Here is a 22,913-nt window from a genome sequence, read left to right as displayed (position 1 = left end):
AGGATAGAGCTGAAAGAGAGAAATAATTATTTTCCCAGATCGTACATGATTCAGCTTATTCCAGCACAAAGGACTGTTTTCAGAAGAAGGGCAACAATCTGAACTCCTCAATATCTAATACTCCAATATATCTAATATATTTTATCATTTTAGTAAATAGTTTCAAACCACATTGATTTACAATATCATTTAGATCTTCTTGTAACGTATAATTTGTTACTTGGTTTTTGAAAACCTTGTGTATAGTTTATCCACATAAACACTTTGCATTTAAGGTTTGTTGCAGTTCTCATGAGCACCCTTGGGGTCACTGCAAAACCAGAAATCAATGGGTGGCATGTACACGTGTTCCCATAATCAAGCATGTGAACGCAACCCTCTTGTGCCATCCTATAAGGAATGATGGAAAGAGCCATTTCAAAATCTTTGAATTGTAGATTTATAAAATGTCGGAGATCATTTAGTCCTAATATCTCATGCTCTGTTGTGAAAAAAACATAGAAAGACAAAAAACAAAACAAAACAAACTTGTAACTTTCTTTTATAAACATCTGCTGTGCTGAGAATTCAGCCTCGCAGTCATTTGCATTTTCTTCCTCCTTTATATTCTGAATAGAATCTTTTGAAAACGGGGCTTAGCCAAAAGAATTTTATTTAACTCCTAGCTTTAAGTTCTCAAACACAGATCTATCCTGCTATGAGAACAATTCCAGGACGGAGGCAAGAACTGTCATGGTAGTTTGAATTGCTTAGCATCTTATTTACATGTGACTATTTGTCAGGGGAGTGGATTAACTGTGTCCTTTTTAAGTCCACGCTCGTTTTTTAACACTAAAAAATGCATCCCAATGTATTTGTGTACTCATGTGTTTACATTTGTGTAAGGCAGACTAAGCTTCAAGAAAAACTGCTTCTTATAGTGCTACATATTCCGCATTGACCATGGGCTAATACTCACCATCTAGCATCCTTAATATTGAATACAAGATCCTTTACAACCCAGCCCAGTTTTACCCCCAGCCGCTCCCTCTTTCTCTCTGCATCTCTCCTATATTCCGGCTTTACTTAACTAATGGCTGTTCCTCAAATATGCCATGTTCTTCAAAACCTTTTGCTATTCTGTCTATCCATTTTAGTAGTAAAGCCTATTTCTTTTTTTCTTTCTTTTTTTGAGGAAGATTATCCCTGAACTAACATCTGCTGCCAATCTTTCTATTTTTGCTCAGGAAGATTGGCCCTGAGCTAACATCCATGCCCACCTTCTTCTACTTTATATGTGGGAACGCCTGCCACAGCATGGCTTGACAAGCAGTGCATAAGTCCGCACCCAGGATCCGAACTGGCAAACCGGTGAACGCCAGGCCACCAAAGCGGAACATTAACCGCTTTCCACTTAACCGCTGTTCCACAGGGCCAGCCCCAAGCCGATTTATTTTTTAACGCCTTCATCAATATCATTTCATGTGCTAGCGTTCTTAGCCCAAGACAAAATAAATCGCTGCCTTATGTTGCCTAATACTTTATAACCACTATTACACTATTTATCTGTTTTTAAACAATCATCTGCTTATATTTCTGTCTTCCCAACTAGATTCTTAACTTTCTCAAGGAGGTTAATAGACCCATTCTATATTTTGCTTAGTTTTGTGTCTCCCATAGAGCCTAGCTCAGGGCCAGTCATACAATAAACACTCAAGAAGTGTCTTTTTAATTAAGTTAAATAAGATTCTAGACACTTTTGTACAATAGATCATTTCTGTCACCCGGCTTCTTCCAATCTGCACTGTATATTCTTGAAACCAGCATTTAAAACAACTCGATGACAGAGCAAAATTCTCCCCATTGGGTGGGGAGTTTTCACCAGTCTTGCCCATTTTTTTTCCTGCAATGTCATTGACGTACCTAAACATGCAGCCTAATTCCACACGCAGAGAAGTCCTTCTGCTCTTATCAACCTCCCCCAGCCTGTGAAGCCCTCAGTGTGCCGCTGTGCTTTGCCACAACATGAGGTTCAAATTCCCTCTCTTGGCCATTGCCGTGGAGGTTGCCATAATTGTTTTATTTGCATTATATGTTGAGTATGAAATGGATCCAGACCTTTCCCAGCAGACCAACCGCACCAATTCAACAGCTGCGGACCAATCGCTCCAGCTATATCCTCGTGAGTAGGCAATCTACTTCTTATGATATGTTTTTGGGCTCTCAGAATATGAACTCATTTCAAGTTCTCAGAATGTGAAGTCTTTGAATACTGTCACCGCTTGAGCTGCACATTGGAGCTCATAATTGTGGATAGCTATGAGTGCTAAGGGTATTACAAGTTTACGCTGTGGCATCTGGTCTCCGTAGTTCATGTGTTTGGACAGAATCCGTGTCTATTAAAGTATCAGAACAAAAAGCCAAAAATTAAAATAATTGATTGATTTTTTTGTACTCTCTACATGCTGCTGAATGACCTTATATTTCCCTTGAATTGATCACTAGTTCTGCAAGGTATCAAAATATCACCCCCACCCAAAAAAAAAGAGTCAAAGGTAACTTTGGAGGAGAGAGAGTAGAAACAAATGGAATATTGAGAAGGGGGGCCTGGATTTCATGTGGGGGCCCTAAAACATAAGAAGGATGATACAAGAAATAAATGAACGTACTCAGGGTTTTATAGCATTCCAAAAGGAAGGTGGTTTGTTCCTCTGAGATGAGAAGAAAAATGTGAGCACATAATGTATTTTAAAATCAGAATCCTTCCCTGGGAATGCTGACTGAAGGAAAGAAGGGATTTAGTTTCAAGTTTGGAAGGGCAGCCTATGAAACAGTTAATGGAACAATAATAACTACCATTGACTGATTGCCTATAATGAGCCAGGCATGTTCATTACCTTACTAACCAGGGAGGGAGGTGGTAATATATACCTCATATATAGATTTTTCTTTTTAATGGGGCACAAATAATCTTACTAATTTATTAAATATTTATTTTTATTAATTTATTAAATATGAAATATATTGTGTTTATTAATTTATTAAATATTAATGTATTAAATTATTTAAAATGGCACTATTTATTATAGTTCTATAGCATATGTCTAAGCTTTTTAAAAACAATATTGTTCTCTTATTCCTACATTTTTTGAGGGAGTATTCTCTTGTAGAAATTATGACCTAGTGCTGCTAAGTGACTCAGCCAAAACGCACGACTGCAAGCACAGAGTTAGGACCCTAAGTCAGAGACTCAGCCTCCAGGTCTAGCTCTCTGACATTGCACAGATGTCCAAGAGGGTTCTTGATTCAATAATTTTATCATTTGCAAGTCCGAGAACACCAAAACAGGGCAGAATTCTGTTCAATTCTGTATCCTTTTGTACATTTCATTTATTCATCCAATAAATATTTTTACTAAGTCCCCAGCATGTGCTACAGTAAACTGACTTGAAGATAAAACAAATATAAGCCCTTTATTCTAAGACTCCACTGTTTGGTGCACATGTAAACAAAGAGCTGCAATACAGCTTAAGAAATGAAATGCCAAAAATAGAATCTAAAATGCCTGTGATTCAGATAAAGCTGTCTTCAGAGCTTCATAATTTGCATGATTCAAGCTGAATTCTCTCAGTTCCAGTGTCGAAGCTCCTAGGTAAAACTTCAATTCAGAATTTGAGATAAAAACCAAGCTGGAGAGAAAAGTTGTTAACATGGTCATTGTTTTCAATTGCCTAACAATCACATGACCCTCATACTCTGAGTGACAGGAACATGGAAATTCGTTCATTTTATGATTCATTAAGAAAGTATTTATTAAGCTCCCAGCTTTTGTTAAGCAATCTTCAAGGTCCTAGGCTCTAGGCAGTGAACAAAACAAAACAGGCAAAGCTTACACCCTTACAAAGTTTACATTCCAGTGGGGAAAACCAGACCATAAACATACAAGCAAAAAGTATACACACACACACATTAGATGGCAATAAAATGCCACATCAATAAACAAAGCAATATTAGCGAAATAGATGCATCTGGACAGAGTGTGTATCTTTTCACAACCAGGGTTATATGAGAGAACTAAGTCCTAACAGCCCAAGGCATCCATTGCATACTATTAATTAACTTCTCTCCTTCACCTCTCTAATGGTATCAATCCTGTGCCATCTTTGAGAGGACTGGAAAATAATCGCTTTTTTGTTCTGTGATTTAAATGAGAAATCTGATTGAGAAAGGCAGTTATTATATAGTATGGATAGTTCTTTCTGGTATGAAGTGACATTAAACGAAACTAAAAGAAGCAAGGGAGTAAATCATACGGATATTGAGACAAGAACACTTTATGAGGCAGAAACAACAAGTGCAAAGGCCCTGGGGCATTTAATATATGAAGTAAGCAAATAGGGAGAATAAAGTAGGAGGTGGGAGAGCCCGGAAGCTGCAGAGCCTTGTAGACCATTGTAAGCACGTTTTTATTCTGAGTAAGTTGAGAAGCCATTGGAGGACTTTGAGAGGAAGAATATGATGCAACATATTTTAAAAACATTCTTCTGGCTGTTAAGTAGAGAATAGTTTGTAGGGGCCAAGGGAATAAGTAGGAATACATATCGGGAGGACAACCCAGTAATCCAGCAGAGATACCATAGTAGGCTGGACCAAGGGAGTAGTGGAGGAAGTACTGAGAAAAGGTCAAATCTGGCCATAATTTGAAAGCACAGCTAAGAGGATTTTATGATGTATCATCTGTATCAGACATGAAAAAAAGAGAGGAATCAAAAATGATGTCAAGGGCAGGATTCTTTTTCACTTTTTTAAGGAAACATCAAATCAGAGTTGCCCGTAATAGTGATGATTAACAATCAATGTATGTTGTACATGAAACCAGCAAAAGTTTCTTACTTACAAACAGACGACACACACACACACACACCATCATGACCTCTTCTCCACCCACAAGGGCAGTGAGGCCAGGACATGGGCAGGAGAATGGAGGGAGAATTCAAGCAACAGGGGTCCCTGGGGGCCCAAAGGAAGAGCATAAAACAGAACACAGTGAAATTTTACATGGAAGGCAGTCTTCATTCATTCAAGAGGCTGTCCATAACCCAGTCTATACACAATTAAATGCTTTCTCTTCTGTAAGGTGGCTCTCAAGACCTAAAATTCTAGCTGATACTTATCTTTCAGGTCAGGTATGTTATCGCTGGTTAAAATACTTTGTAGAGTAGCCCTAGAAACTAAACTGTGGTCATAGATATGTACTTTCTCCTGCCTTTCAAACAATCGATTTACACAAAACTTATGTAACAGTATGAGTCATTAGAGAGAAGACTATTAAATATTCGCTTAGTAAGAAGCCATGTTCAAGTCACGTCAACAAATATTTGGGGGCGCCTGCCTGGTGCTGTGCGCTGCCAAGTGCAGAGATTCAAGCTAGAGAAGGCTCAGTTCCTGCCTAAGAAGCTCTCAATGTCAGGGTGGTGAAAGTTACGAGTGTTTCACGAAAAGGTAAAGTAGGATATTAATTTACACTTTAAGTAAATCCAATCAGATCTAAGTTTATTCATCCCTCTCACTCACACTCTGCTATACTTTGTTGAATAGTCAAGAAAGAAACGATGTTACATAGCCCTGGGATTTGCTCCCATCCTGGGCCACAACCATGGAAGTGTGTCTTTAATATCTATGGGAAATTAAAACCACATTAATGATCTTTCTGTACTCTGTTACATTAAGATCCATTAGCCTACCTTGCATTTTGAGTGGAGCTTTTCCCCGTGAGTGATCTTGTTGTATTGGACATCGATCATTCGAAAAATACTGCTTCACAGTTATGCAGACATCCCCATCCTTGACATACTTCCTCACATAATATCAAAGAAGGATATTTGTTAATATCGCCAACATTCTCACCAGAAAACCCTTAAGAAGTATCAGGAAGCTGATAAGCTTGTCGTGGCAGACAAAATTTTTAAAACTCAAAATGTATTACTAGCAACAAATACTGTCAGTTCTTTGAATTGAAATGACAGTCTCACTTCATTCATTTTTCAGAAAAAGTCAATACCTGTCTGAAAAACCATAGTTTATGTCAACCTTTTTTTGAGTAAAAATAGAGTTCCACGAAAAACGTTGCACATTCAGTTCACAACTCAAACAATAACAAAAGTGCTTTTCTTCTGAGATAACCACTCTGTTTCAGCAGTGTTTTGTGTGTAATTGCATTTCAGCACACTAATTCATACAGAAAATGAAAAAGACATGTCTTAGAGGGTCAATAGTTAAAATTAATAATTTTTACTGCTTCATCAAGGAATTCTTACGTGAAACTGCTTTTTTTCCCCCACAAGTGTGTGGTCACAAGAATCCCATGACTATGGGTGCAGTTTGGTGTCACTGCTTTCATTCACACTGAAGTGCCAGCAGTTTTACGAGCCTTTATTTTTCATCATCTGTGGAAAAATCAACACAGCGTAAAAAGCAAACGACATCTTAAAATTATCATGAAAATAGTTCTAATAGCTCAGACTCCCAGAAAGTGTCTCTATGAATCCCAGATGTCAGGAGATCACACTTTAAGAATCAGTGAAGACAGAGGTAAACTGGCAAAGGATACAGACAGCACCAGAAATTAATTTATGAATTTCAATACCAGAAATGGATTAAGCATAATGATTTATTTTAAGAATCTAGATTTAAGAAATTGTTCTATATTTACTCAGATATCAATCAGTTCATGTGTCACCAAAAGGTTCGGCAAATCTAGATGTCTTTTACAAGCCAAGGGTAAATAATTTGTGCAGTGGAAACGATTCCTAGGAAATCGCTTGTTGCTATTTTGTTAGCCGGAATTGTTACGGTGCCTGAATTAACATCCTGTCTGTGGTTTACAACCTAACAGTAAGATACTGGCCTCCAATAGAACCCTGTGTGTTGACTTTGAATTGAATAGTTTTGTCTACTTAAAAGGACTTCAAGCAATGGGCACAAATAGAACTCAAATCTTGGTTTCTAAATATCACTCCCCACCCATGAGCTCATTGGAGAAATACCTGGTTCCAGGTCAGGGCAAAGAAAGCACAAGGTAAGCCAAGGGCACAAAGACTAAGCGAGATAGGCCAAAGAACACAGTTCCTGCTTGAAGGACATCCACTAGCCAAACTGGGGACAAATGGAGCGTTAAAAATAATGACGATATGATGGTAATATATTATAACACATTCAAATATAGAAAAAAAGGATTCAATAAGCCCAAAGAAATATTCTCTAAAGTGAGGGGAGAAGGAGGAAGCTATTCACTTTCTCTTCAAAGAGTGTCTTACTGGAAGTGCTGGCTCAAAAGTCTGTTTAAATAAGTGATAAGCAAGCACATAGAGTAACAAAGCAAACGCACAAACAAATGAAATAAGATAAGAGGGACGTGCACAATGTTGCAGCTGTGTCCAGTGACGCTATTCAGAGTATCTGGTTCTTAACGGGATCTAGAAGTTTGCCAGTAAATAAGTGCTGGCTGTGAGAAGGGAGAGGACGTTGTAGGCAGCAGGCATATAGAGAAAATAGAGGAAAAGGAGTGTTCTGTTTCGTTTTGTTTGTTTGGTGGTGGTGGTGGAGGGTGAATTGGAATAATCAGTTGCATTTCAAACATGTCGAGCTGTCAGAGCTTGCAAGATATCCTACTGCAAGATAAGCATAGAAGGAAAATAGAACGAAAATAACAGACATTGCCAAATTTACTCTGGAGGCTAACATCGCCCCCTATCGAGATTATCTGATTCGGACAAGTCTTGGCAGTTGTTAAAACCTGTCGGAAGACTTCACCAAAGTCCAAACCACTGAAGAAAGCCCTTTTTCTTCTCCAAAGAAGATACTTTAATTCTTTAATGACAGAGTCTTGCGCCATAAAACTAAACTCACGGCCCTCTCCCACTGCCCACTCACAAATTCTGAGAGCAGGGTGAAACATAATGCATAACCTTAGTTGTTTACAAACCTTTTCGTCCATGGCTTTGATACAGAATCATCTGTCAAGAGCTTTCACAACTTTGCTCTCTTCAGCAACTTAATAGACGAGGTTCCTACGCCCCCTTGTGGCAAAAAGCAGTAACAAGAATTAGGTCAAAGGAGAAAGAAACCATCGGAGCACAGTTCATACAAGAAATTCCTCCCTCTGTATAAAATGTCTGGCTTTCCATCAAAGGGGACAGAATCTGAAGAATTATTATTCCCAGTGTGAGACAGTACAAAATTAGATAAAACAATTTTTTGAATTGGTTGGTTACTGCATGCTTGAAAATCAGTAGATTAGAGGAAGTACACGGAGTGCTCTAAGAAGAAAGAAAAGAATGTTTAGGAAAATAACTGGTGTAATAATTTGAAAAAACAGTGAAGGCAGTGCAACTGGGTCCGTATTTTTATTTTAGCTTTGTGACTATAAACAAACTGTAGACCCAGAAAAGACTTTGGACTCCATTTAATCCAAGCCTTCCTTTAAGGAGGAAAAGACTGAGTCCCGAGAAGGTTTGGTAAAATCATAGCCAGTTGATAAATCAGGCATATTCTCTAAGCTCCACTCCAACTTAGTTTATACTCTAAATTAGATGTTTACATATAAAAATTACATGTAACAGAAGATGAATATACATATGGTCACCTGTATTTCAAAAATCAAACAGGTTAACGTTAGTTGACAGTTGCCCATGGGCAGGTCAGGTAAAATCTCAATTCTGAAGATCCCTGGGTAGATATGAGATGAGGTGAGCATCCAGAATGCTGGCATAAATAATACTGTTGCCGATCAGCGTTACCTCTTAGAAAAAAGACTGTGCAGTATTCTCCACTCTGAGACTTCCTTCAAAGCTGCTGACAAAGGACAGTTTTCAGAGAGCTGTTGTTTCCTTTCTCACCCTCCCAATGCTGCCTCTCTGCCTCTCCCGGGAGGTGGTGCCAACGAACAATAAAATGGCCAGAAGGCTCGTTGCATGGATGGGGTGGAAAGAGTAAATGACACTAGTGTGTGCCTGAATCATGGAAAGTTTGGTCTGGTTTTCTCACACTCTTTATTCTTACATTTGACGCACTCACACCAAAGTCAGACTAGCTTCTGGACCACCAAAGGACCCAGTGGACTCATTCTATGATGCCAACCTTATCTGTTCTGTTATTTGTCATAGAGTAATACTCTAGGATAAGTTTAGATGCCTCCAAGGGGCTCTTCTCAAATGTTGGGTACCTTTGGAAAGCCAGCGCCTTTGTTCACTTCTGGGTATAATCAATGCCACAGATCAGTTTATCAGATTTAATTTACAAGGTTTGAAACGAATGTGGTATGCAAGTTGTGTTAGGGGACAGTCAGGAAAGTTCTTCAGAGGCAGGTGAAGCCCATAGGGAAGGTGTTACAGGTTGGAGTCCCCAGGAAAACAGACTCTAAGACTAGACATCAGCCTGAAAGAAGTTTCTCAGGGAATGCCTGAAGGATCAACACCTGTAGGAGAAGGGTTTGGGCAGAGAGAGAAGGTCTCGGCTGATGCCACAGGAAACTCTGAAGTTGAGATTGTCCAGCTTTGGGGGCTCCTTTCCTGAGGCAAGGGGATGCTCATGTGAACCAGCTATTGGGTGCAGGCTACCTTACAGAAGGTCTGTGGCCTTGACAAGACAAGAGCTTTTCCAGAGAGAATCGAGAGCTTGGGACTTCCAGCTGGCAGCGCTCCCTACAACAGGAGGAAATGGAAGGAATAAGTCCTTCAGTTCTGAAGGGAGGATCTGGGCAGTGCGTCACAGCATCTACTACAGCAGACAAACCTGAGTGGGGTACCACAGTCACCACCCTCAAACACACTGCCTCCTGAGCCTGATGGTAGAACAGAGGTACAGAGAGCAAGGATTGGGAGCATGTCTCTGAGGGCCTGGGAGGCCAAAACACTGTGTTGGTTCTCCTTACACCCTGACAGAGCTCCATGAATGGAGGAATTGGTGGAGTCAGGTCTGAGTACAAATCTTGACTCCACCCTTTGGACACATTAATGTCGGCGCCCTCTGATACGTATTTTATAGACTGTCCTCTCTCATGTCTATCTCCCCTTAAACTTCTGGCCACAATGATTAATAGTAATTAAACATTTAAATGTTTTCTTTTTTTACCGAGATATAATTGACATGTAACATTGTGTTAGTTTTAGGTGTACAACATAATGATTTGATATAAGTATATATTGCAAGATGACTACCACAATAAGTTTAGTTAACATTCATCACTACGCATAGTTCTAAAATTTTTTTTCTTGTGATGAGACGTTTTAAGATCTACTCTCTTAGCAACTTTCAAATATACAATATGATATTGTTAACTATAGTCACCATGCTGTACATTACATCCCTCTGACTTATTAATCTCATAACTGGAAGTTGGTGCCTTTTGTAAATGTTTATTTTTTTCTCTCTGGCTTTGCATTTGTTCCCAATTTGATCTCATTTTGCTTTGTGTATCTATTAGATAGAAGTATAAGAAACTGCCAATAGTCAAATCATTTTCATTGGCTATGTCAATGCAAAAATGTCAATTTCATACTGTTCAATCAAATCTATGTCTTGCCAAGTAAGGTGTAAGTTTCTTGAGGGAAGAGCCTGTGTTTTCGCTATCTGACATTTGATCAAATATCTTATTTATACAATGCTTTACCGCATAATCCCTCCCACATGGGTTATCCCGCACAGAGTGACTCTGTCAAATAGGGTTTTGCAGTATTGCAGAGAACACTGAAGCTCACAGAGAATAAGTGACTTGCCCAAGGTCACACAGTCATGTGATAGAATCCAGGAGAGCTACATCTCCAGACACCAAGTTAAGTATTTGCTCCTCAAGAGGGTACAGCCTTCCTTACATTGGCTTGGTGCTTCATGGTTTAGAAAGTGCTAACAAAGACATTTATTCCGTTTGACCCCTGTCATGATCTGGTAAGATTTCCAGGGCCAGTACTATCACACACTTTTGATGAGTGGAGACTGTGGCTCATTTATTACCTCTCTTGCTATATGCAGGTTTTTATGCCAAATTCTGGGGGGCAAAGGATGAATATGTCCTAAGCCCTTCAATCAAGAAACTCACAATCTAGTGCAGGAGATGGACACCTCATCGACTACTTCACTATCACAGTGTGATGCATGCTAAATAAATGCTAACACAATGTGACAAAGGCTAAAGCTGAGGTGTACACAGGAAGCTGTGTGAAAGACAAGGGGAAATATTCATTTTCCCTGGGAGTATTGGGAAAGTCTGCAAGAACGGGTGGTGCTTGCACTGTGCTTTGCAAAGCCTTCCTCAGGTGGAAGGAACAGAAAATTCTTCAAGGAGAGGATGAAAGGCACACTGGCATGATAGTGCATAGTGTTCCAAGACAAGGCTCAAATACTGAATAACTTGCCCAAGCTGTCATGGCAGGCAAGTCGCCAAGCTGGCACTGGAACCCAGACTTTGGTTGCCAAGTTAATGCTCTCCCTTCACAGTGTTTTATGCAAAGGGTGTAGCATTTAATGAATGGGATATACTATGATGTAACACTTTCTTAGGACTCCTCTAATGCAGATTTTTTTTCCCTCTGCTCTTTCCCAGTATTCCAAGATGTGCATGTTATGGTATTTATTGGGTTTGGCTTCCTCATGACCTTCCTGAAGAACTATGGCTTCGGTGGTGTGAGCTTCAACCTATTCATTGCTGCCCTGGGCCTCCAATGCGGCATTATGGCACAAGGGCTCCTGCACAACCATGAACAGAAATTTCATATTGGAATCAAAGAGTGAGCATCCCTTAGTTTTCAACCATTGTGTTTCAGAGCAATAGTCTCCCTGCTTAGTCTCCTGTCAGTCAGGCTTGGAACTGGCTGGCAGGTTGTCTCCCGTAGGCAACAGAAGATGATTGGAATCTAAGGGTCCAAATCAATGCCTTGCTCTACTGAGCTGGAGCCTACATTCCTGTCTATATCCTGTCTGGTTCGACTTCAAGGATACAAGAAATCCTCTTTCGAAAAATCATTATTCTTCCATCTCAGCTCCAGGGAGCAAAAATCTTCCACTAGTTAATTTTTAAGACTGTTTTTGAAATGTAAACACTCTAGAAAATAATTTATTTATCAGATCAGCAAAAATAATGTAAAACCCTAAATAAGATGAAGAATAGATAGGTTAAAATAAAGGAAATGGAGTCTAGTGGTTGGAAGAGGAGAGGGTAAGGAAGTGGGAAGGGACAAAAGTGGGCCTGAGAGAAGCCCCATGAGGACTGGCGGGGGAGGGGCCTTGTGCTCTGGGTAAGGTGACGCTGTAGTTCCCTACAACTCACAGTTTTATTTTGGGTATGCAATAGCCTTCAATGTATTCTTTCTTCCCTCCCTCAGCATGATCAATGCAGACTTCAGTACAGTCACGGTTCTGATTTCTTTTGGAGCTCTCCTGGGAAAAACAAGTCCAGTCCAAATGCTGATCATGACAATTTTAGAAATTATTGTCTTTGCTGTCAATGAATATCTGGTTGTTGAGATCTTTAAGGTAAGGGTTAGAGGATTTATACTCACCGAGGCTTGGACATCAGTTCTGGTCACACACATAGTGGATGCCCTCTCCACAGGGACAAACCTTGGTGGGAGTGATACCTTAGCAAATGGTAACAATAGTCATCATATATTGCAGGGCCTATTATAAACCAGGAGTTTTATAAACATTATCTCATTTCATTGTCACGACAACACTGTAGGGTAGGTACTATGTTCTTCTTTATACACAATAAAACTGATAATCACGGATGCTAAATAACTTGCCTAAATCTGGATTCAAATCCAGATCTTCTTAATTCCACAACTCTTTTTATTTCATTGTATTTCCCATCAATGATCAATTCCTGTTTGTATTTCAGCTACTAGGTAAATAGCCCTTTTTAAGGCTTTTGTTAAAGCCTAGATCAAATTTCTTCTCTTCTGTAAAAATCTCATTGATTCTCTCAATGACAATAAATCAAATATTTCTGGGCACTCTCCAATATTTTGTTTATGCTTCTATTGAATATTTAATTGAACAGAAAATATTTTTGACAACTTTCTAGGTGTCATGGGTTGGTGGTGACAAACAAAATAGTTAAGGTCTCTGTCTTTATAGAGTTTATAATCTGCGGGGGGAGACAGACATGAAACAAACAATCGTACAATCACCCACACACCCATAGGCACATACATACACACACACAGAAATATTATTATAAATTGTGACACACGCTTTTAAAAATAAACAGAGAGGTTAGTCAGAGCGTAACTGGAAGACCTAATTTAGCTTGTGGAATCAAGGAAGGTGTCTCTGAGGAAGTGACAGTTAAGCTGGACCTCAAAGGTACATGGAGTTTATCTTAAATAAATTAATAAACTTGTATCACTTTCCTGCCTTAATAAGGACAGAGCAATGCCTTGGGCTTGGCACTCTGAACTTTCCCTCTAGAGGCAGGTAATGGAGAAAACTGGGTCAAAGCCGTAGTGTCCTAAAGATGGACCTAAAATATATTTCCTCAGTTGAATCTTGGACCTCAACTGGTTTTCATGTCACCATAGGGCAGAGTGAAAAACTATGGGGAAAACTCAGTCTTTTTCAAGCTTCAAGTCTTTGAGCTGCATTTAAGGGAGCTTTAACTGCAATGCCAAGTGAATGCAAACATCATCTTTGTTTCATATCAAGTTCAATACATCGTATTTCACTGAGAATCTCCCTAACGTGGAGAACCAACCTAAAACGTATTGAGTGCCCACTAAGGACCTAACGCTTTACCAACTTGGCCTCATCTAAGTCTCCCCACAGCTATGCTAGCTGGGTAATAACTTCTTCGTTTTACAGAACGTGAGATTCAATGAAGTATAGTAATTCGTCTAAAGTCACATCACAAGGAAGTACTTGACCTAGGATTGAAAGTCAGTTCTGCTTTCCAAAGCCTGTATTTTTTATATTTCGCTATCCTCCTCTATCCCCTTTTCTTTGACGCATTCTGACTCTCTCTATTGATTTATTATTTTATTGTTTAGTCAATGAGGCAGGCCTTTCATTGACTTTCCTCTTGTAGTGAGACTCTGGTTCACCTCTATTTACATGAATGTTTTGCCCTTCAGGCCTCTGACGTTGGAGCATCCATGACGATCCATGCCTTTGGGGCCTATTTTGGTTTGACTGTAGCAGGCATCTTATATCGACGAGGCCTGAGAAAGGGGCATGAAAAAGAGGAGTCTGTGTACCACTCAGACTTGTTTGCGATGATTGGTGAGTAGGGATGGACTTGCCTGATTTTTGTCTAACTGGTCAGGCACGAGGGAAAGTTAACTCCAACACAGATGTGAAGATGTTCAAGAAGGAACACCCTCTGGATGCTGCTTTTGTTTGTGTTGGCTCTCTGCTCCTCCTTCCCCCTAACTTCTGGATAACCAAGACTCAAAGTGGAGACATGATTAGTGCCCAAGGCAAACTCTCTGCCCTGGACTGTCTTCATATTCAAAACCAATACCTCTTTTTGTGTTTTCTTGCAGGGTCTCTTTACCTGTGGATGTTTTGGCCCAGCTTTAATTCGGCTATTGCTGAACCTGGAGAAAAACAGTACACGGCCATTTTAAACACATACTTGTCTCTTGCTGCCTGTGTGCTCATGACCTATGCAATCTCCAGCCTTTTGGAAAAAGAAGGCAAGTTTAATATGGTAAGTGCCAAATTAACCCCGATGGAAGTTTCACTAAGCGACACTGATGGTTGCCCAGATGAGTAGGTCATTTCTTCATCACTGCTGAGCTGCCAAAACAAAGCACACCACTGCAGACCTCGGAGAATATTTTGAAAATACCATTCAGTTATTCATTCATTGACTCATCAGATGTGTGCTCCAGCAAATTAGAAAGTGTTCTCAAGGAATTTACAGTCTGGTAGGGCATACAGTCATGCAAAAATCAAAGATTTGAGGCATATTTCTTTAATGATAGAGCTAACTGTCCCCAAGCACTTAGAAAGTCTTCCTTAGAAGCAGGGCTTGTCAAGAGTAGAAAAAGAGAGCAAGATGGGGCAGGTTGATTCTATTTTCCTAACTCCAAATATTCCTCTCAAAGAAATAACAACTAAATACAATGTGGGATCCTGAACAGGATTCTGGAAAAGACAATCGACATTAGTGGGAATACTGGTGAAATTCAAATGAGGTCTTTAATAGTACTATGTTGATGCTAATTTCCTAGTTCTGTGACTATGTAAGTTGTTAACATTAGGGGAGAGTGAGTGAGGGATATATGGAAACTCAACAGTATTTTTGCCACTTTTACATAAGTCTAAAATTAGCTCAAAATAAAATGTTTTTTAGATCCCCCTAAGTTGGTCTTTTGAGTTTCTTGCCTATGAGCTAGAGTGAAGGAGTAATCCTCAAATCAGCCACTCTTCTTTTCTAACCGGAGAGAGGAAAAGGAGATTGTAATTTTTTCAAGCATAGCTAGGGATCTGTGCTTCAATTCTCTACAGATTTTTTTCAAGAGAGAAAATTGAAAACAATGAAAACAAGCAATCATACATGTATGGCTCAGTGGTTCTCTTTTAAAAGTACTGATAATCTTTCCTCCTCATGCAGAACAGCCAGAATATGATTTTTCTGAGGAATTCTGGTACATGAAAATAGGTTACTCCTTCTGTCGTCCTTGAACATTCTCAGTACAGTGACACTGTGAAAGCTGTTGTCTTTCATATGTAGTGTGTACATTTCCATGTCTCTACATTCCCTCTTTGAATATTGGAGTATCATAGACTCTACAAAGCACACAGCAGCCGTAGGCCTCTTTGGGTTCATGATAACCACAAATGCATTCCAAAACTGCATAAGTAGACAAAACACTGCTAGCATAATTACTCTACACACTTCCACCCTTCTTCAACACGAGGAATTGATTTCTTCAAATCCCTCCCCGCGTTGGTCTCATGCACTACCAAGGAACCCTGGCAAGAAAGGCAGCAAATGTCGAGAGCTTGGAAGAAAGGCCTTCTGTAATTATAAAGAACCCTCCTTTTAAAAAAGAATCTGTTGCCCTTTCAGTTGAAGGATGTCACGTGGGGTCCATTGAACCCAAGATCCCTTCAGTCCTCTAGACTCTGCCTCATTCAGCTGTCTTCATTCATGTTTCTATGCTCCACACAGGTTCACATTCAGAATGCAACCCTTGCTGGAGGAGTCGCAGTAGGCACTTGTGCAGACATGGAGATTCAACCATATGCTTCCTTGATCATTGGGAGTGTTGCAGGACTCGTCTCTGTGTTTGGGTTCAAGTTCCTGACTGTAAGTATGACAGACGCTCTGAGTCAAACTTTGAATCAGCACCATCATCTTCTCACATCTCAGCAGAGAAAAGCTATGAAAACTCCTTTCATAAGTGTTTCTCCTTGTTTGGGGGTCATTTGCCTTCCTATCGGAAATACTACCACATTGCGTGGTCCAGTGGTTTCTCCTCTTTCTTGACTACTTTTGTGCAGCAGGAAAGAATCTGATATTGGTTATTTATAACTTAGTATGAATTGAGTGTTAAGTGCTTGTGTTACTTTCCCAGGGGCAGTTCTATTAAAGTTTTTGTTGTTCGTTTTGTGTAATTAAGGACTCTGTACCCTTTTAAGGGGATTTAGGATATCATCGAAGTAAGAATGAGTAGGACTTTAAATCACTCACCTTCAAAGCCATCTACTAAAGACTGAAATGAGAAGTTTTGCCACCACACTTATTCAGATTCTTTGACTTAATAGGGTTTTAGATATGAATGGTGAACGGGGCTATAGATAAAATTTTCCCTCATGGTCATTTACTTCAGCTATAGAGCTTTGTACATCTAACAAAATAAACCTTTCTCTTTTTTTTACATTTTTAGCCATTTTTTGCTACTAAACTGGGGATCCATGATACCTGTGGGGTCCAAAGCTTGCACGGCTTACCTGGTGTGGTAGGAGGCCTCGCAGGCATTGTGGCTGTAGCCATGGGAGTAACTGATCGGTGAGTGAAAGAATGGATTTTCCTTACCCCCAAGGTCCAGTGATGTTTTCTCTCACTCTTTGAGAAATCCAGCGATACAGCTTTTTCTTTAGCAATTTAGGCCACTGTTAATAAGTATTGTCCTTATTGAAGCCAGAGACACAACTAAGAGAATAGAATTGTATTGGAAGATATGTCTTAACTAACGTTATTAATTTTTTATTAAATTAACATTGTTAGTTTAAACTTCTCTACCATAGGCAACTGTCTTCTAGCAGACGGGGCAATTTGATAATCACAATCAGATTACAGAAGGCTTACTTATTCCTTTACTTGGTCCCACCAAAATGGAGGAGGAGTCATATGTGATGAGCTGAGCCATCATGTCCATCCAATCTACACAAGGAAGAGTGAGTTAGCCTCATGTGGAAAGCAGTTAGATTGGGAGAATCAGGAAGACTGGCATGTGGCTCCAACTTCACTATTAACCAATTAGATAGCCTTTGTTGAGTCACTCAGCCTCTCTGGTTCTCAGTTTCCTCTTCCATAAAATGAGAGAATTGTACTATTTATCCCCTAAAATCCCTTCAAGCTCTAACAGACCTAGATTATTCCCAAAGGGGCCATAAGTGTTTATTTAAATGGCCAAAGGCAGAACAGATACCAGTTAAAACCAGGAGAAGGAAAGTGATGTCATAAGCTATCAGTTGTGACTTTGAGGCATCAAAGATTGGATCAATTTGATCTGAATGTCATGCATGCAAAACAGCTGGGAAGATCATAGGGTCCAGACCACTCAGAGAGTGAGTAAGGAGGAATCAAAATGCTCAATTTTTAAAGCTAATTGAAAACAAGAACAAGAAGAGGAATATCTGTTTGAAAATATCTCAAAGTGACCACTGTCTAGTTGCCTAATTTGAAAAGAAAAATCTTCTCCATTGTAGCAGATTAAAAATTAACCCTGTTGAGACCGTAATGATATTTGAAACCCTTGCTTAGTTATATTTTCTAATGAATAGAAAATGTGCTTCCTCCTTTATGGTATAGTTGACCTATTTCTTCTGTAGGTTTTCTTTTTTTACCCCTTTTGCAAATTTGAACGACAACCCTAGAAATATCCAAATTTTCTTTCAGTTCTCTCTCGGACCTAACATACTGTTGAGACCAAACACTAACATATTTTAATACAAATCAAGCATGATAAAAGCATGAGTCAATGAGCTCAATTCCTAAGTGTAACAGTGTGTAAACCAGTCTTAAGAGGCGCCTCATGATTAGGAATAGAGGAATTCTTGAGCATCATGCCTAGACCAGTTCTATAGATGCAATAAAATGAGTCTGTCTGGCTCTCAGAGGCTGGGTCTCCCTGGGTGGCCAGTTTTGGGGTGGGTTCCATGGACGAGAGTCTAATCCTTTGGTATGTAAGTTTCGCAACAACTTCTCAATTTACTCAGGGGGAGTTAAGAAAGGGGGTAAGCCTTGGAAGGCTCATTAACATGAGTAAAATTCATACATATCTGACACACCAGATAAAAGACCTTGTCCAACAATCAAGACTATTTGCCCCTATGTGTCTATTTGGAATACTAAAATGCAAGTCCGGTTTCTTGGTAGGCATAGAACAAGGAGAAGTTAATATTCTTAAGGGACATTTTTGCAAATTATGGCAGCCTAACTCTAATTATGCTGTTAATTTTGTTTAACCCAATGTTTTCCAAGGCTATTTTAAAATGGAACTTTTCATAAAAATATGTTTTAATACCTTGCAAAAGATCTTGGCGAATTCTCATAAAATTAACAGTCATTGTTAGTGCCATCACGTAGATTTTGACTTCTAGCACCCCTGTGTACAGCAGAGCAGAGCCCTGCCAGGTCTTTTGTCCCATCCTCTCACCTTCTGGGGCTGTATCAGACAATGCACCGCTGCTATTTATAGGGTTTTCATGACCAGATTTTTGGAAGTGGATGGCCAGGTCTTTCTTCCTAGTCTGTTTTAGTCTGCAAGCTCTGCTGAAAACTGTCCACCATGGGTGACCCTGGTGGTATTTGAAATCCTGGTGACATAGCTTTCAGCATCACAGCAAAGCACAGCTGCCACAGTCTGACAAACGACAGATGGCTGGTGTGGTTCCCTAACCAGGAAACAAACCTGGCCCATGGTGGTGAGAGTGCCAAATCTTAACCACTAGACCACTAGGGCTGGCTAAAATTAACAGGCAGTTTACAAAAGAAGAAAATCAAATGAATAAGTATGTATTAAATATTCAACCTCACTAGTAATCTAAGAAATCCAAATTAAAACAAGTTGCCAATTTTTCAGTCATCAAATTGATAAAGATTAAATAAGTAATCATGCTGAATGGTGGCTAAAGGAGAGAAATGGGGATATAAATTGTACAATTCCCTATTTGTAAAAGTCTTTAAGAAGCATATAACCTCTCACCAATAATCTCATTTCTAGATCAGTTTGATTTTAGGGAAATTATTGGAGAAGTTCATCAGAGGATGCATTCTCACAGCAATTTTAAAATATCAAATATTGAAAGCAACTTAAACGTCCAACCTATAGAATTATAACAACAATATACTTGTACAATGTAATACTCTGTAGCAATTAAAATTATGATCCAGACCTACATTTACTGACATAAAAGCACACTTAAGATTTAATGGAAAATCGGTATTATAGCATGATTGCATTTTTGTACAAATATATGTTTATATTTTACATTTTTATACTGATAGAATTTGAGGGAAATTAAACTTTTCTCCTTCTTTTGCTTAATTAGCAGTTTCTAATATTTGTATAATGATCACGTGTTATTTGTACAATTTTTTATACAGTAGAAAAAACTTGAACCCTTCAAACAAAGAGAAAAAAAAAATCTGAGTTTGATGCCTTCTTTTCCTTGGGTAATGAACATGAAATACCAACACAATATTGTTTTCCAATTATGCACTTGCTTTCCTGCAATTACTCATTCAATCTTTCAACAACTATTTATTAATTGCCTGCTAAGAGTGAGGCACTGTGCTAAGGAGACTCCCACATTCCCAGTTCATTTGTCACTCATGTCACACCCTTATGGATTCAACAGCTTTTTTATCACATTCTTCCATTCCAAAAATTATGAGGTATTTTTTATTAATTTCATTTTAGGGTAATTACTTCTAAGATGACATAGAGATATACCTTAACATCTTCAATGGGTTGTCTCTACAACCTATGCTAAAATTAGCTTTTCTGACCTTGTTGCTTTTTGAATTTTATCACAATTGTTTCTTTAGGATGAAATGAGGAAAGATGGCAGCTCATGTTTGTTTTGTATGTTACTCTAGCCTCAGTGCCTAGAAGAGAAGCCGGCACAGAGGATACAGAGTACTCAAATACTTTTTGAATGAATCAGATCAGAGATCAGAACCTGGTACCACATTCTTAGAAAATACTAATCCCTTTCTAAGGAAGATCTTTTTATCATTCCTGAAGAAAAAGATGGCCTTTGTTTAAGTGCTTATAAGGATTTTTAAGATTGTTTAAGAATTTCAAAGAAAATAAAAGTATGAAATAAAAGAAAAATTGCAACAGATGTTCATTTGCTGGTGTGTGACGCTGTGTCTGGCCAGAAGATGGCAGGCATCCACAGCCTCAGGAGATAAGATTTGTTTGCCGGCGTCCTGGAAAAACAACATGATTCTTTTCTTTGGCTTCCTAGGTTTACCGTGTCCAGTCAGGCAAAAGCACTAGGTTCTTCCATCGGAACAGCAGTCGGTGGAGGGCTGGTCACAGGTCAGTATAAAGGTGGACACTTCCCTGTACCTTGAGCTATGAGCATAATAGATGATTAATAAACATATCGACTGGTAAATCCGAAAATGTTCTAAACTTCTGGCAGTAAAGTAATCACATAAGCTCAAGGGGATGGTTTTATAACAGTATTTTCATTACTATTCAAGTCGATTTTCCTGTCCAGCATCATAACATGACTTATTTTCTCTGTATCACTGCAGGTTTAATTCTAAGGATACCTATCTGGGGCCAGTCATCTGACCTGGACTGCTACGATGATTCTGTTTATTGGGAGGTACTGTACAGTGTTCTAAATAAAGACGTAAATGATGACTCCACTAGTTAAAGTTTTGCTGTCCTCAAGCCTACATGACATTGTGGCATCCCGTGTCATGAAATTGGATGAACTCCCTATTTATAGAGAGAAATTGAGACAATATGTTCAGACAGATTAAATCAGGATTTACGGTATTTTCCAAAGCAGAGACTAAATGAAGAAAAGAAAGAATTTACCTGGCAAATGCCCTTTCATTCTTCTGAGAGCAATAAAAAAGCTACTCATAAAAATATTAGGAATCCTGAGCAATGATGTGAGATTTTATATCATATAAGAAAGCAGGCAAAAGCAGGTGGATCATGGAAACTTGAAGAATCTCAATGAGTACACAATAAGAGGTTCTAGAACAACAAAACATCAGCCTCTGTTTATCCTCCAGTTTCTACTTCTTTACTCCACTGACTTTTTCTCCCAAATTGTTTCCTACAAAGCTGAAGAGTGATAGACGCTTGGGTGTTTTCAGCGAGATTTTCAGAGAGAACAGGTTTGGGAAAGAGAGAATGCAGTCAGAGTGGGTGGGATAAATATTTTTGTTCTTTTTATTGTTCCCCAACTCAAACCATTTTTATTCCCAGTTTGTCCTAAGCTTGGATCTTAATTAGAAAAAATACCTCTGTTTCAATTCTAACCTCTGATTAACTCTGACAGGCCCAGTGAAAGAGACTATAAAAGTGCCCTAACCTTGTTTTCTTTAAAGGTCCCAGAGAAGAAAGAATATGACTGAAAATGGTGACCTGGACCCGCTGAACTCTGGAGTCTAAACACCTTTCCCATGCCTCAGCTTCCTTTCCCAATATCTAGAATCAAGTGTAAATGAACAAAAAGGCAACATCCAAATAGAATATGGACCAGAATGGATAGGTTCTGAGCCTCAAATGTCCAGTGTAAAAATATCTTAACATAATCTCCTACTGTCTCTTCATATTTAGTGGTTGTTTAGTTGAAGGAATGTGACTCATAAAACAGATGGTCAAATGGATTCTATTCAGGACTCCCAGATTACTCTTGCCACTGGGTAGTTACAGGGTGAACATTCTATGTGTATTATATTTTTTCCCCATAAAGGTAGGTTAACAAAGAAATCAGCAGTTTCTAATCATGTCAATTTCTTAATGTAGATACTATATCTTCAATCCCAAAGATTATAAAACTGAAGCCTATCTGTGTAAGGAATCGATATAAGAAATGTGACAGAAATGTATGTATGTAAAGCAGTAATAGGATTGTTTTTAGCAATGCTTTCTTGATTTAAAAAATGGTCTACTTAGTAATGTTATATCTTTGCTTGCATATTCTTATGCTTAATTCCTTTTACATGCTTGCTATTTGAAACAAGAGCTCAAATGCTATCTGATCAAAGTTGCTTCTGTATAAAATTTCAATGGATTAAATATTCTTATAAAGTAAAGCATTCATCTTTGTCTCTCCTTTCTTTGGTGGTGGCAATTCATTTTAGTAACAAGCACACACACACATAGATTTGTCATATTTAGTCCATACTCAATCCAAATAAATTGTTACTTACTATGTATCCACTACAAAAATATCAAGATAATGTCTCACGTCATAAGTTTTAAAGAACTGAGTTCTAGGAAAGGTAATTGACATAGTCATATAAAACCACTTCTGTGGAAATAAATATTTTTCTCTCTGGAAACTTTTAAGATTCTTCTTCTGGAGTCCTGGAATCTTGTCAGGATGTGTCCAGGTATCAGTGAGGGAATCAGCCCCGCCGTAATTAACCAAACTTCAATTCCTGAATGCCAGAACTTAAAAATTACAACTAACAGCAAATTATTTAATATTTTATTCATCTGGAA

The 22,913-nt window shown here is 38.8% G+C and overlaps 1 protein-coding gene across 1 annotated transcript; it reads left to right on the top strand.

Annotated features, from left to right (window-relative positions):
* The first annotated feature begins 1,943 nt into the window (after positions 1-1,943).
* Positions 1,944-22,504, top strand: RHAG (Rh associated glycoprotein). Its single transcript, XM_001498599.7, has 10 exons — positions 1,944-2,161; positions 11,579-11,762; positions 12,357-12,507; positions 14,103-14,250; positions 14,514-14,680; positions 16,151-16,288; positions 16,869-16,990; positions 20,683-20,756; positions 20,978-21,051; positions 21,791-22,504. The coding sequence occupies exons 1-10, from the start codon at positions 2,005-2,007 to the stop codon at positions 21,815-21,817; spliced, it is 1,242 nt and encodes a 413-aa protein (XP_001498649.4). The 5' UTR covers positions 1,944-2,004; the 3' UTR covers positions 21,818-22,504.
* Positions 22,505-22,913: the final 409 nt, after the last annotated feature.

The sequence above is a fragment of the Equus caballus genome, chromosome 20, assembly GCF_041296265.1.
Source record: "Equus caballus isolate H_3958 breed thoroughbred chromosome 20, TB-T2T, whole genome shotgun sequence".
Lineage (NCBI taxonomy): Eukaryota > Metazoa > Chordata > Mammalia > Perissodactyla > Equidae > Equus > Equus caballus.
Note: the sequence above shows the minus strand (reverse complement) of the source record. Positions and strands in the feature narration are given on the sequence as shown.